The 11603-nt window shown below is 40.6% G+C and overlaps 1 protein-coding gene across 1 annotated transcript; it reads left to right on the forward strand.

Annotated features, from left to right (window-relative positions):
* The first annotated feature begins 3089 nt into the window (after positions 1 to 3089).
* Positions 3090 to 11362, forward strand: xiap (X-linked inhibitor of apoptosis). Its single transcript, XM_032554788.1, has 7 exons — positions 3090 to 3256; positions 7635 to 7926; positions 8020 to 8572; positions 8690 to 8789; positions 8901 to 8979; positions 10030 to 10069; positions 10363 to 11362. Exons 2-7 carry the CDS (start codon positions 7687 to 7689, stop codon positions 10554 to 10556), a joined length of 1206 nt encoding a protein of 401 aa, XP_032410679.1. The 5' UTR covers positions 3090 to 3256; positions 7635 to 7686; the 3' UTR covers positions 10557 to 11362.
* The last annotated feature ends 241 nt before the right edge of the window (positions 11363 to 11603 follow it).

Raw genomic sequence — 11603 nt, forward strand, 5'->3', positions numbered from 1 at the left:
TTGTTGAGGCTGTTTTTTTCCTCAGTCTTTATTACCGTGCTCTATTTTGTAATGGAGTCACACATGGCTTTGTGCTCGGTGCCATTCTTTTTTTAAATATCTTCAAGGGGCAATTTCTAAAGTATATTGTCTTAAGCTTCTTGTTCAGCAAAGTACTAAATTTAACTCCTGGTGACTTACAGTACAGCTTCTGAAGTCAAGGTTGACCATAAACACATCAGTAAGTTAGAATGTAGAACAAACAGCTATGGAATCCAGTTTGGTCCAAATTCAGTCTCAATTAATCCAACGCATTCCATTGAAATTCCACTCAATTAAAATACAGTTCTTATGTGACGTCACACATCCGGGAACTTTGTAGCTGACGGCCATCTTTGTAGGTGTCTACCTAACATGACAGTGCTACTATGGGGTTGCTATGACAACAATAAACAAGCCACATTCGCCGTCTCATTGGGGTTGATCCCTACAGCTGCGATTTTGTTGACATGTCAACAAAATCGAGTGTTACTATACTTCCTTTTTTTTTTTGGTCTCGAAGCCATGGTTCATCATGTTTTACGCTGTGCTTGCCTACCAAGATGGCCGTTCAGTGGCACAGCTCACCTCCTGTTCAGACTTGTGGGAATTATGTATTGCATGCAGCACCATTCAGTCATATTACCACGCAGTAATATGACTGCATTAAGGGCAGCTCAAACGTTATCAAAGAACATCAGTTTTTGTTTTATCCAGATACATCTACTGCTATGTATCGTAATGTGCTAAAATCTGTAGTTTTAACTCTCTGACCACCCAGTGGGTGGGTGGCAACTATCAAAAAGTATTGTCTTTTTGTCTTTAGATCTCTTATCAAACACAGCCAGAGCTTAAAGGTAAAACTTACTTTACAATTTGAAAAGTAAATGCAGGTTTCATTCATCACCAGTATTAAGGTATCCTGTGGTTTTGCTAAGTTTCGGTTTCAGGACTGCATATTTTCTGTCAGAACGTTCCCTGTGGTTAAAGTCCTTTCGTTGAGAGAAATCCCAGCATGAATGGCATTTCCCTTGGACGTACAGAGCAAAGAGTAATGGTCGGCAATGCTGTTCCTCCCCCTCTTACTGCTGTGCGCTGTTGGTCAGCTGGCTAAAAGATGACTGTAACACTTTTTCTGTGTTTTTTTATGTATTTATTTAGTTTTGCTTAGAAAAACATACAAAATTCAGCTGAAACTACAACTGGCAAGCTATGACTAACTTACCAGCCTATAGTAGCTTGTTAGACTTGTGTTACTCTGTAAGGGACAAAAAGTGCCAATTTTTGCCATGGCCCCTATGCTCCCACCAGTGTGCAGGTGTGGGAGCGTAACAGGTATTTTTTCAACATTTTTGCATAAATCTGCATCAGAATCAAAATAACAAAGATGTTCCAAGTAAGATTATACAGTACTAACTGTATTAACCAACGTATCGTTCTAACAACAGAATAAAAAACTTGCATTTCTTGATTTTGTACTTTTGTTTTAATACCACCTGAAACCTAAACATTTTTAATCAAGGCCGTACCTGAAGAGCTGTTTCGGTAGACAATGGATGTATTGTGATTTGAACAGCGGGAGTCTCAATGCCTGTCTTACTAGTAATACCTATGAAGGTTTTTCAAACATCAGTTATCGCGATAAGTGGAAGACCCTTATAACCACTTAGTGCATAGTTGAGTCAAGACACGCCAAACAGGCGTTAGTGGGAAACGGCCATGAATGACTTTTAGCCGGTGACAAAATGGGTGTTGCCTCATCGATTTCAACCTCATGGCCACAGTCCATTACATATCTGTTTCTACAGCCATTAGAAAGTGTGGCGATGAATAAAAATTTTAAGAATGCTGTGAATGTTCCCTGTAACCGAAACTATTTGTTCTAAGAAAGCTCATGAAGTCATCTCAGTGAAATTTATACAGCAGGTGTTAGTTTCACACAGATGTCAAGAATCGTCCCCCACAGGCACAGACAAATCCACAACTACTAGTTGAATTTGAAAGGAGAGGAAAAAGTACAGCTTTTTAATAAAGTATAACTGGACTAAATCTGTGTGTAGTTAGATTGCATTTATGGTCAAATTTAAATAAACTCAGATTCTGTTAGATGGCTGAAATATACATTGGTGTAAAATGGTATTTTTCCTTTGTCGTCATGCTTAAATATTTCACATCTTTAAACGAGTTTTATTATCAGACCTAAACAATGCGAAAAGCTATTTTCATATAATTTTATTCAGAAACAGAAAATTTTTTTTTAATGTTTTGTCTAATTAAATATTTAGCAGACTCACTTTACAACAATTTGCAATGATGCAACCCTGCATTGTATTTTTTTTTTTTACCATATCGGTATTGGTCCGATGAATAACATTGGGCCAGTATTATCAACCACTATTTACTTCCATCTTGTTGCTGTTTGTTTCTGGAGGGGTAGGGTAATAAGGGTAAATATTTTAGCATGTCATTTACCATTTATCATGATATTTTTTTCGTCACAATAAGATTTAGATTGATCGTTGTCATGATAAATTCCAACTGATGTTTAAACACCCCAAAAACTGACAAAATTTTTTGAAATTGTTAATTTTATCAATTTCAGTAAAGGTGTACTCTGACACATCTCATAAATATCACATTTGAAAATATGATTAAATGCAGTTACTGTTTAACTGAAGCAGAGACGCTGTGGTGAAGTTAGTGGTGGTATTTTTTTTTTCAAGGTTTTAAAAGCGTAGTGAAATATATAAACAATATCGGTAAATATTGATTATCAGCCACAGCTGTAATATTAATATTTTTTTTATCGATATCGGCCCAAATTGTCATATCGGTGCATCACTATTTTAAATATGTCACTTTATAGTGAATCTACATAATGTGTTTTACTGTTTGAATTTCTTAAATATTTTTTATATATATATTTTTTTTATTTTCAATTATGTGCAAACTTAATGTCAAACATTTTTCTCATGTTTTGAGTGCGGTCAGTTTTGGTCCTCAGTAAATGCGCTCGCTTAAAATAATGAAAGCATAAAAATTCCACTCAAACGTTTCTCATGACGTCATCACGCTGCCGCGCTCTGGAAAGGGAGGAACTGCATACCTTGTTCCTCACGATCAGAGGGGTTATAAATTAAACGGCCTCCAGCAGTCCTTTTTCTTCGCTGCGGGTGGTGATATCATTAAGACCGAGTGAAGTAAGGAACTACGGACCCGTCCCAAAGACGCGAAAAAGGTAGATATTGAGATTTTCTTCGGAACTGCGTACTTGCGTAAAGTAGCATCATGCTAATCTAACTAGCAAACATAGCTGCTGTTGCCACTCCGGTTTAAAGGACACTGTTAGAAACGGGAGCCAAGGTTAAAGTCCAAACAGAGAACTTCAGCTGAACGCATTGCTGTGAATACTTTTAAGAGGATATTCTGCTTTGTTTCACATAATTCAGAGTTTGCGTAATATGCCCCGTGGAACGGGATTAAGGTGACGGTAATTAGGCCCGAGCAGCAAAGCGCTGCGAAGGCCTATTGTATCTGTACTGTTTATTATTATTATTCTTCCCACCTCTTCGTGTGCCTTTTTGGGGGCTTTATCATATTCAAAAACTCACCAAACTTGGCGGTCGCAACTAGAAAAATTAAAAATTTTGAATTTTAAGGTTGTTGCAAAAATCGCAAAAAAAATTGCTCAACGGCGGCAACTAGCAATTTTCTGTTAACACAATGGTATGAACGTACTTCATCGTAGAGACATGAAATTTGGCACACTTGTAGAGCTCACCAAAAGACTCAGAACTTACATTTAATGTTATTAGCCAACTATCACAGGAAGTCAGCCATTTTGTCTTGAACGTCCATTTTTTTCCTCGATTTTGACGTTTACAGCCTTCGTATTTGATCGAACTCCTCCTAGGGATTTCGATTGATCGACTTCAAACTCGGTCAGTCTGATCATAAGGCATGTTTGATTTAAAGTTATCAAATTGGTGAGTTTTGGAGCATGTTGAAGGGGGGTTAGCAGGGGTCAAAGTTCACCTACTCGCCATGAAACACGAAACTCTTATATTTCCTATATAAAAACACATAGAGGGACCAAACTTTCAGTGATTGATCGTCATCGGGTGCCCTACAATACCCTATGGTCAAATGATGACATCACTTAGGCCACGCCCCCTGAGAACAGGAAGTGTCATGTTTTACTGTGAACGGTCGCTATCTTAGCCCTTTGACCTAATCAACATGAAACTGTGTCCAGAGGCAGAAGACATGTTGGTGTGTTGTGGATTCCAACCCCGACCGGCTGCGATGAAGCAGGTGGGCGTGGCGGCGTTGCGAACGCCATCGAATTTCGTTTGGCTCTGAATTCCACAGTTTCGGGGTGAGCTGCTTCAAACTCACTAGGATGGATCCTTATCCATCCCCGAACAGGAATCCATAGCGATATTTGGTGGGCGTGGCCTAATTTTTCTATAGCGACCCCTAGAGTATTTTAAATGAACAGCCCCATGCCATGCTTTATCCTAGAATTACGAAACTTGGTACACATGTGTATCTTGTCAGGACGTACAAAAAAGTCTCTTGGAGCCATGCTCTAAACCCAACAGGAAGTCGGCCATTTTGTATTGAAGGTCCATTTTGGACCTCGAGTGTGACGTTTACAGCCTTTGCATTTGATCGAACTCCTCCTAGGGATTTCGATTGATCGGCTTCAAACTCGGTCAGTCTGATCATAAGGCATGTCTGATTTAAAGTTATCAAATTGGTGACTGTATGATCTTGCTGAAGGGGGGTTACCAGGGGTCAAAGTTCACCTACTCGCCATGAAACACGAAACTCTTATATTTCCTATACAAAAACACATAGAGGGACCAAACTTTCTGGGATTGATCGTCATCGGGTGTCCTAAAATACCCTGTCGTGAAATTATTTTTTTACGTAGGCCACGCCCCCTGAGAACAGGAAGTGTCATGTTTTACTGTGAACGGTCGCTATCTTAGCCCTTTGACCTAATCAACATGAAACTGTGTCCAGAGACAGAAGACATGTTGGTGTGTTGTGGATTCAAGCCCTGACCGGCTGCGATGAAGCAGCTGGGTGTGGCGGCGTGGCGAAGTGACCTGTAACGCCGATGCCATACGTTTGCTTCTAGATTCCACATGTTTCGACCGAGCTGCACCAAACTTGGCCTCAGTGATGCTGTTGTGATGCCTGACAATGCTATGTCATCATATTATGACGTCATCTAAGCCCCGCCCCCTCAGAATGAATTAGAGAGATCTTCTGTGTAATTACATAATAAACAGTACATGTTCGTCGTTTGTAGGGCAATGCTGCCCTCTGCTGGCCACTGAAATAGTTTCATTATTTCAGTAATTCGACACCAGAGGGCAGCATTGCCCTGCAGATGAAATTCTTCGATTTTGTAATACACAGGAAAATTGAAAAATTGGTATTTCTAACACAAAAAGTCACAGAGACTCCAAACTTTCAGTGATTGATCGTCATCAGGTGGCCTACAATACCATATGGTCAAATGATGACATCACGTAGGCCACGCCCCCTGAGAACAGGAAGTGTCATGTTTTACTGTGAACGGTCGCTCTCTTAGCCCTTTGACCTAATCAACATGAACCTGTGTCCAGAGACAGAAGACATGTTGGTGTGTTGAGGTTTCCAACCCTGACCGGCTTTGAGATAGCAGCTGGGCGTGGCGGCGTGGCGAAGTGACCTGTAACGCCGATGCCATACTTTTGCTTCTAGATTCCACATGTTTCGACCGAGCTGCACCAAACTTGGCTTGAGTGATGCTGGTGTGATGTCTGAAAATTCTATGTCATCAGATTATGACGTCATCTAAGCCCCGCCCCCTCAGAACAGGAAGTGCTATTTTTTTCCTTGGAAACTTTCATCTATGGCTCTCTTGACCTAATCAAGGTGATTCTGTGTTGGATGACAGATAGGAAGTTGGTCTCGCTTGCTTTAAAGTGCCAAGAGTTTTCAATGGCGGCAACGCCGTTCGTATACGTTTGCCTCTACATTCCACATATTTTGACCGAGCTGCATCAAACTTGGCCTGAGTGATCCTGGAGGCTTGCCCGTCGATCCTACGTCATCACATTGTGACGTCATCTAAGCCCCGCCCCCTCGGAACCGGAAGTGCCTTTTTTTCCTTGGAAAGCTCTGTTTATGGCTCTCTTGACCTAATCAAGGTGATTCTGTGTTGGATGACAGATAGGAAGTTGGTCTCGCTTGCTTTAAAGTGCCAAGAGTTTTCAATGGCGGCAACGCCGTTCGTATACGTTTGCCTCTACATTCCACATATTTTGACCGAGCTGCATCAAACTTGGCCTGAGTGATCCTGGAGGCTTGCCCGTCGATCCTACGTCATCATATTATGACGTCATCTAAGCCCCGCCCCCTCGGAACAGGAAGTGCCGTTTTTTTCCTTGGAAAGCTCTGTTTATGGCTCTCTTGACCTAATCAAGATGATTCGGATGATAAACTCTGTCAATGCTCACTGCTGGCTGAACCGTGTGGGCGTGGCCAAATGGCGAATATCAGTCCCTCGCCATATACATACGTTTGGCTCTAATTCACACATGGATCATCCGATTGGCGCCAAACTGGATATGTATGACCTTTGTTCTGCTCTAAAGAGCCCAACGGGTTTGAGATGTAATTTGGGGAAAATGCGCGACAGCTTCTGCGGCGGCTAGCGGGCGGCAGTGCTGGAAACTGCGGCAGAGCTTCTGCGGTGGGGAGCGGGCTGCGGCTCTGGAAAACGCGCGAGAGCTTCTGCGGTGGCCGGAACCCCCGCGGTGGCCAATAGGCCGGAGCGGCGCTTGCTGCGAGGGCCGCCCGAGGCTGCTTGCAGCTTTAATTAAGTTTGCTTTCGTCTCCGACTTTAAAATTAAAACGGTAAAACGGTTTTAAAGCTTATGTCCATTCAAAAATGTGGGCGTGCGTTTACTGGCACATGGTGGTAAAGTACCTTTTAAAAGTTTCCATTTTCGGTTTTAACAAAGCGTACAAAGGGGGGGAGCCATGAGAATTTAAGTGCGTCGCCGACAGCTTCCTGATCTGATCACAACTTTCTTGAGAGGAATGTCGACACGTATGCAGGGCAAAGATCACAATCAATAAAGTAAACACACCGCCTCTTACAGCAGCTTCTCACCATCCAGAAGCTGATCAATGCTTGGGTATAATTAATAGGTTTGACCTTCTCATCATGATTTAGAGGCGTGTCCACATGCCTCTGACTTAATTACGTAATTAAATTGTTGCCATGAATTCCTAACATGTTTTCCAGCTTCCTGAGTGTCAAGAACACAGTGTACCGTTCCGTCCATAAAATATGTTGTGTGCTCATCATGGTAACTATTTGCATGTGTATTCCTGGAAAGGAAAAGTGTTTAAGGTTTCCCTCGGTGCCTCGTGTCGCCCTTTGAGAAAAGTTATTATTACTGCCTTGTAATAGAGTTACTCCCTTTGGAATGCCCATCCCACACATGGTCTATTCAGCGTCTGCATGTGATGAACGCTCAGCTGCCTCTCTTAAAGGGCCCATTTCAAAGCCTACATATTACCCAACACTTTGTGTTTTTCCTCCTCAGACATCCTGCCCCTCTCAAACTTTGACCCACCCAGCGATTTCCTCGCCCAATTATGTCTGAGCAAGGCGACTACAGCAATTTGGAGTCAGACGGCTGTCTTGACTTCTCAAAGTTCGACAATCGCTTCCAGTCTTTCCGGGGATCCACCCTGGCTCGGCAAGTCCCGCCCGAACGGTTGGCGAGGGCGGGCTTTTACTTCACCGGCGACGCAGACCGCGTCCAGTGTTTCAGCTGCAATCAGACTGTGGAGAACTGGCATAGTGGAGACACACCTGTGCAAAGGCACAAGGAGGTAAATATATTTATTGGTTACAGTAAGAACAACTTGTTGTTTTTTTTTTGTCTCATTTTTGATATTGTAGCCATATGTTTCTTGCTTGTGCAGGTTTCTCCATCATGCCGGTTCCTCGTGTGCTGCCACCCAAACAGCATGAAGCCGAATTATATTACCCCTCTCATCTACGACGAAGTTGCAGAGGATATGCAGTACCGAGTGTCCACTGGTGAAGTGGTTGACGAGACCCTCTACCCTAGGATACCTCACATGAAGAGTGAACAGGCCCGCCTGGACAGCTTTTCTTCTTGGCCCTCCAATGTGCCCGTAAGACCCAGAGACCTGGCTCAAGCCGGCTTCTACTACTTGGGACAGGCCGACCGGGTGGAGTGTTTCTGCTGCGGCAACAAGCTGAACAACTGGGAAAACGGAGATCGCCCTTGGGATGAACACGCCAAACACTTCCCCAACTGCTTTTTCATCCTCGGCCACGACGTAGGGAACGCCCCGCTGCTGGACAACGCAGAGGAGCCGATGCGGGAAGATCAAAACGTGAACCAGGGGGGAAATATGGAGACTTTCGAGGGGAGGCTCAGTAGCTTCGCTCATGTTCGGCACCCCGTCGACCACGAGAGGCTCGCAAGAGCTGGTTTCTACAGCACAGGTAGAGCACAGATATGAAATATTAACAGAGAAAGTGTTTTAATGCTATTGTGGCTTTGACATAGAAATGTTGGCATTGTCTTTTTTTTTTTTTTATTTAAATTTTTTATTTTCTTAGGGCAAGAAGACCAGGTGTTATGCTTCCGCTGTGGTGGAGGTCTAAAAGGCTGGCAGCCCGATGAAGACCCATGGGAAGAACATGCTAGAGAATACCCAGGGTAAATGCAAACGTTTTATTTCTGGCTGTATTCCTACCATCCACAGTGATAATCTTGTTGCTGTCTTTCTGTTAATGCTTAAATGTGTTTTCTTTTTTCTCTTTCGATTAGATGCAGCTTCTTGTTGGAAGAAAAGGGAGCTGCATTTGTCAACAGCATTCACCTAAAAAGACATGAACAAAGTAGTGTTGTGAGTATTTATTTATTCTTTTTCCATTTTACGTTTGATTATGTGATACAACATGAACGCTGGCTTGATGTTTTATTATTTTCCATGTTTGGATAAATTTGTGAGGGACAAAAGCACTCATTGATGACATATGTTTGAGCTTCCAAACCTTATCTTGTATGACAGTGTCAAAAAAACTGTTTGAATTTCTAAGGAATTAAGCTTTTCATGTTAATACATCTATAAATTATGTTCAATTTCAATTTCACATCACAACTTGGGTTTTTAAGTTACTGTCAAAATTCATAAATTAGTCATTAACTAAATTTTATTGTCTAGGTTCATTATCTTAGTTCAGGATTTTAAACTGGACTTTTGGTTCTTAATACAAAGCAGATATCTAATTTTGTCTTTTTTTTTTTGCAAAACAAATGTAAAAGCAAAGGTATCACAGTTGTGCTTTAGAGATTAGGATAACTCAGGACTAGATTTTTCATTAAAGGTCCTAACACCATTAAATTTCGTAAAATAATCCCACCACATTGTCCAATGGATGCTAACAAGCATTGTGCTAGTTTAGTGAAATGTACAGATGGTAAAAGCCAAATAGGTAAATGTTTTGTTCCTATATGTCCCAGATGTTACAAGACCTTGAAATTTGAGTTGGGCAAAGAATGAAATTTTGGATTGGAAAATATTAACAATACTGTAATATTAGTTTTAAATGTAACTTTTATTGCTGTAGTTGGGTTTTAGTAAATCTTGTACATTTGCTTATGCGTATCTAATGCTATTGGTTAGCTCCCAGTACGAGTTATTTGGAACGCGTTGTCATTCGTAACTTTACTGCTATTTTAACGCATTCCTGAACACTATGCTGCGTTGATACTGTCTAGCGTAGCATTGTTACTATCTAGCGTGTTCTTTTTGAAACAAAAATAAATGACTGATCCTTGCATCTCTTTATGTATGTGAATGGTTTTTTTTATTATTATTATTATCTGCACTATTTTTGTTTCTCTGCATCAATTCAGTCATGTGCTGAAAATGACTTCCTGTTTTTTCTTCTAGGCTTCAAGTCACCAGAATGGATTTTCAGCCAATGAAAAAGGTAATTGTTTATATAGTGCAATTTAATTGGAAAGCCTGAAAATTAATTAAAAACCTAAAAACTAGATTGGTACTATCCATTGAAATGAATTAGATTCTTCAATAATAACTGCCGGTAGAAAATATTTTTAAATTACCATACTATTTTTATTATTATTATTTTTTGGAACCCCGTGCTATTACTTGCAATTCTGTGGATTTCTCTTTTTGTGCAACAGAGAACGTACCGATTTGTAGTAGAATTTCATGCAAGTAGTTGGCCATCGTATAACTTCTTTAACCCGTTTCGTTTAGATGAGGACCCAATGGAGAAACTAATGAAGCTGCAGAGGGAAAAACAGTGCAAAATCTGCATGGACAGAGATATTTGCATCGTCTTCATCCCGTGCGGCCATATGGTCAGCTGCAAGCAGTGCTCAGAGTCACTCGTCAAGTGTCCGATCTGCTGCGGAGCCATCACACAAAAAATCAAAGCCTACATCGCTTAAGGGAAAATATAAGCTGCTGTCTATCATGGATGCTGCTTTATGTTCTAAATGTTATAATTTAAAGCAGGTGTGGTAGGTAAGTTCTTCTAGGAGGGAATTTCTAGATTTCACGAAGAATAGCAACATAGACACAATGGGTTAAAAGGTGGTTATTACTTCTTTTTTTTTAACTGACAGTTTGACTACCTATATGTGTAGATGGCTTTGCGTTCCCCTTTTTTCCCACTCATAAGGAAACTATGCTTTACCACCTAGTTGGCCTAAAAAAGTGTGTGTATGTGTGTGTGAATGTATATGTATGCATATGAGGGGTTGTGAAACAAATAAATTAATGTACTAGTTGATGATACGTGTATATTAGATTCCCTGTAACATACTTACTGTTGTAAATGCTTTTTAATTATACATATATATTTTAAGAAACCAATATTTTCACAATCGCTTGGATAGTAAATAGCTGTATATTGTACTATACATACATGTTGTTGTGTCTTTGTTTTAATCGGTGTAACATGCATGTAAATACACGTTTTGGGCAATCATGGTTTTCTTCCTTTCTCTAGTTTTGTGTGACGACTCTAATTTTGCTTTATCCTAAGTTAAGTGGCTGAGGGGTTTCATTCACTTTCATTCCTCTCACATCGCATAAGCTACTGCACAGACTGAGATGGGATTTGAAGACTGAGATGGGATTTTATCATAATGTCTTGATAAAATCCCATCAAGACATTATGGGATTTTAGATGTCAATTTTTCATCATGCAATCTTTTCTGTAAATAAACTAAATAAATCTTTAATAATCTGACTTGAGGTGCATTTGTTTTTTTGTTTTTTATAGCTTCAATTTCAACTTCTTTACTGTGATTGCAGTTTCAAACAACTCCAACCCAACGCGCGCCTATTAGGCAGGAGATGTGACAACTATTCCAAATAGGATATATTAATATGTTGATTTGAACACATGAGATTTGAAATTAGATGCTTTGATATAATACGGGCATGGGCAGCAAATTCATTAAAGCTGCTTAGTGGCATAAACTGACCTT

The sequence above is a fragment of the Xiphophorus hellerii genome, chromosome 23 (assembly GCF_003331165.1).
Source record: "Xiphophorus hellerii strain 12219 chromosome 23, Xiphophorus_hellerii-4.1, whole genome shotgun sequence".
NCBI classification, from domain to species: domain Eukaryota; kingdom Metazoa; phylum Chordata; class Actinopteri; order Cyprinodontiformes; family Poeciliidae; genus Xiphophorus; species Xiphophorus hellerii.

What these genes read in the sequence shown, in the direction of transcription:
- xiap (XM_032554788.1), top strand. Translation starts at nt 7,687, where the DNA reads ATGTCTGAGCAAGGCGACTACAGCAATTTGGAGTCAGACGGCTGTCTT. An exon ending in CATGCTAGAGAATACCCAGG is followed by an intron (nt 8,790 to 8,900) that starts GTAAATGCAAAC and finishes TCTTTCGATTAG; the next exon opens with ATGCAGCTTCTTGTTGGAAG. An exon ending in ATTTTCAGCCAATGAAAAAG is followed by an intron (nt 10,070 to 10,362) that starts GTAATTGTTTAT and finishes CGTTTCGTTTAG; the next exon opens with ATGAGGACCCAATGGAGAAA.